The 2,883-nt window shown below is 47.7% G+C and overlaps 1 protein-coding gene across 1 annotated transcript in view; it reads left to right on the top strand.

Annotated features, from left to right (window-relative positions):
- Nucleotides 1-1,693, top strand: part of CAMK2N1 (calcium/calmodulin-dependent protein kinase II inhibitor 1) — a 3,075-nt gene extending 1,382 nt beyond the window's left edge. The window contains exon 2 of the mRNA XM_010829963.1: nt 372-1,693. Within this exon, the coding sequence (XP_010828265.1) occupies nt 372-442 (71 nt within the window). The 3' untranslated portion in view covers nt 443-1,693. The remainder of the gene's footprint in view (nt 1-371) is intronic.
- The last annotated feature ends 1,190 nt before the right edge of the window (nt 1,694-2,883 follow it).

Here is a 2,883-nt window from a genome sequence, read left to right as displayed (position 1 = left end):
GGGCAGGGTCCCAGCCCTCTTTCTGACCCCGGAGCCTTCTTTCGAAAGAGATGCGCCCTCCAGGATGAGTGGCGGTGGGGATGCCGTGGGGGGGAGAACCAGGCTGGTGCGCGCCCGGGCTGCAGGCAGGGCTGCGGGTTTTGTGCCCTTTCGGCTTCCTGTTCTCAGAACCGTGCTGGGACGCAGCCTCGGGGTAGAGGTGGGTCAGAGGAAAGCCAGAGAGGGACCCCTGGCTGAGATGAGGAGGATGGGGCTGTTCGGCGAGCGTGGAGCCCCCTCCCTCTCTTTCCCTCCGTCTCTGCCTGTCGGAGACCCCCCGCTAGGCCCAAGTAAGAGCGCTCACTTCTGCTTTTCTCCCCATTTTTTTGCAGTTGTTATTGAAGATGATAGGATTGATGACGTGCTGAAAAATATGACAGACAAGGCACCTCCTGGTGTCTAACTCCCCCAAAGACAATGAGTTAAGGGAGAGAATAAGAGTGAGACCGGCGGTTAACAGTTATTGGCAAAAGAGCATGAAAAGAGAAAGCACTTTGAAATTGATTACTAGCTTGCTACCCGCGAGGAAGTCAACAACCTGTATCCGTGTCAGGCCGGGAGACAGATGAGGCGTGAGAAGGAGAAGGCTCTGGGCTCCTTTGCAAAAATAAAAGTGAAAAAAAATTTTTAAAAATTAAAGAAATCACTATATACACACATGTAAAGAAATAAAAAGAAGTCTCAGTTGCAGCTATTTGTCAAAGTTAATATCCATTTCTTTTTATATACAGTGAATATTGCGCAATTATAGATCTGGATTTTGAACCACTTAAATAATGAAGCAACACCGGGTGTTTTGGGGTGTTGGCATTCTTCGCTGATTTGGCTGTTCCCAATGTTTACATTATTTAATCTTGCAAAAATGATTCTGTGCACTTGGATGTGAAATGCTGTCCAGTTATTTTTTTTTATGTTATCTTTGGATGTACAAAACAAATCAGAAAATGATCTCTATAGATATACCATCCTATTTTGGTCATCTTTTGAAGTTATCAAGAGTGTGTTTAAAACAAGAAGAGAACTTTTTTAAGGAATCATGCATAGAAGGAATCCTTGCTTTATTTTAAAATGAATTGTAAAGCTGGTGTTTCTTTGTTGCTACAAGCTATTTGCCCAAGTTAATGCAAACGAACACATTTTATATGTCAGGAAAAAAAAACACATAAAAAAAGCAAAGAAAAAAAAATGCTTGAGCTTTTTCTAACCTCTCCCTGCAGTCTGTTGTGTGAGCAGCCTGTTTTTTCCTCTAATATTGTGTCAGTTTATTCTCTTTAATGGACTGTAAAAAAATGTAATCACAAGAGTGCCAAATATCTTGAAATGCCAAAAGGCATTTTGGTTTCTTTTCTTTTCCCTGTGCTCTGAGTCCATGTAAAGGAATGCTTGGAGTGTCTTTTTCTGTTATTTATAGGGGTTCTCTTAAGGCACACCAGCTGCCTGTTTTGCATGGTATTTGCAAAAACGCCTCTTGCGTGAGGAAATCTTCTACCATTTTTTTTTGTTGTTGTTGCAACTTTGGACCTCGAGAGGTTTCTTCCTTACCCTACCCTGCTGTCCCCTCTTTTCTTAATTCGATATTCTGTATGTTGCACCTTTAACCAGCACACAGGGCTATTTCTCCAATGTACAATAAAAGAACTGTTCCTGTGTCTCACTGCTCTCTTTTCTCAGCTTCGGTTGGGAGGGAAGGGGGGACTTGCTTTTTGTCTCTGCTGGCTGGAGAAGGGAGGAGGGGACAGTAGCTTTGGTTGGAGAGGCAAAGAGGCGGTGTGGAGGCCACCGTGGGTTGGGCTCAAATGACAGAAAAGACAAGCTGGATTGGCAAGGCCATCCCCTAAGGGCAAGTGCATCCGATTTGGATTTGGATTTGCGTTGGGCTCTCCCCGCTTCCCTGAGGCTTCCCTGGTGGGGTGTGTTGGCTGGCAGGGAGTCAGTCTTGTGAAAGGCAAAGTTTGGAGGCGGGCAGACTTGGATTCAAATCCCAGCTCCTTTCACTTCCTGGCTCTAGGCATTCAAGCAAGTCTCTTCGTTTTTGGTGGCTCAGACAGTAAAGAATCTGCCTGCAATGCAGGAGATCCAGGCCGGGTTTGACCCCTGGGTCGGGAAGATCCCCTGGAGAACGGAATGGCAACCCGCTCCAGTATTCCCTGGAAAATCCCATGGAGCCTGGCAGGCTACAGTCCATGGGGTCCCAAACAGTCGGACACGACCGAGTGACTAACACACACTTCACTTCTTGGAGCCTCAGTTTTCAAATCTGTGAAATGGGAATAATGCAGCTCCCACCTCAAAGGTTGATGGGAGGATGAACACAGCACCCAGCGCACAGTAGCACTCAGCATGAGATGCCCAGACCATCCATCATGGGCCACCCCTCCTCAAAGGCGGGACTGAGGGGGAGCTGTGCTCTTTCCTGGCACCTTTGCCTTCCCAAGTCCCCAGGTCCTTGCTGGAGGGAAGAGCCTGGTCCTCTGAGGCCCACAGCCCGATTCCATTGTCTCAGGCTTCCCAGACTCTGCAGCCCTCCTCCAATTGCCGCTCAGAAAGTCTCCTTATGAAAAAAAATTCTCAGCCCCTTGTTGGACTCAGGACAGTTAATCGCAGTGGAGCAGGCCCTTAGGGGAGGAGGGGTTCGGAGAAAGATTTTGGCTGAAGAAAGGCCGGGAGAGTTTTGTTTTTTTTTCCTCCTGGGCTGTTCGGCATCCAGGAGTTCCAGTGCGGGGAGCTTTTAATGTGTTTGTTGTAAAACTGTCTGCCAGGGAGTCACAACACAGATCTTGGTGGCAGGAGCCTGAGTGTGACTCAGACATCAGGTAAGACAGGCCTGGGGGGAGCGGGGAGGAA

The sequence above is a fragment of the Bison bison genome, unplaced genomic scaffold (genome assembly GCF_000754665.1).
Source record: "Bison bison bison isolate TAMUID 2011002044 unplaced genomic scaffold, Bison_UMD1.0 scf7180017864516, whole genome shotgun sequence".
Classification (NCBI taxonomy): Eukaryota; Metazoa; Chordata; class Mammalia; order Artiodactyla; family Bovidae; genus Bison; species Bison bison.
Note: the sequence above shows the minus strand (reverse complement) of the source record. Positions and strands in the feature narration are given on the sequence as shown.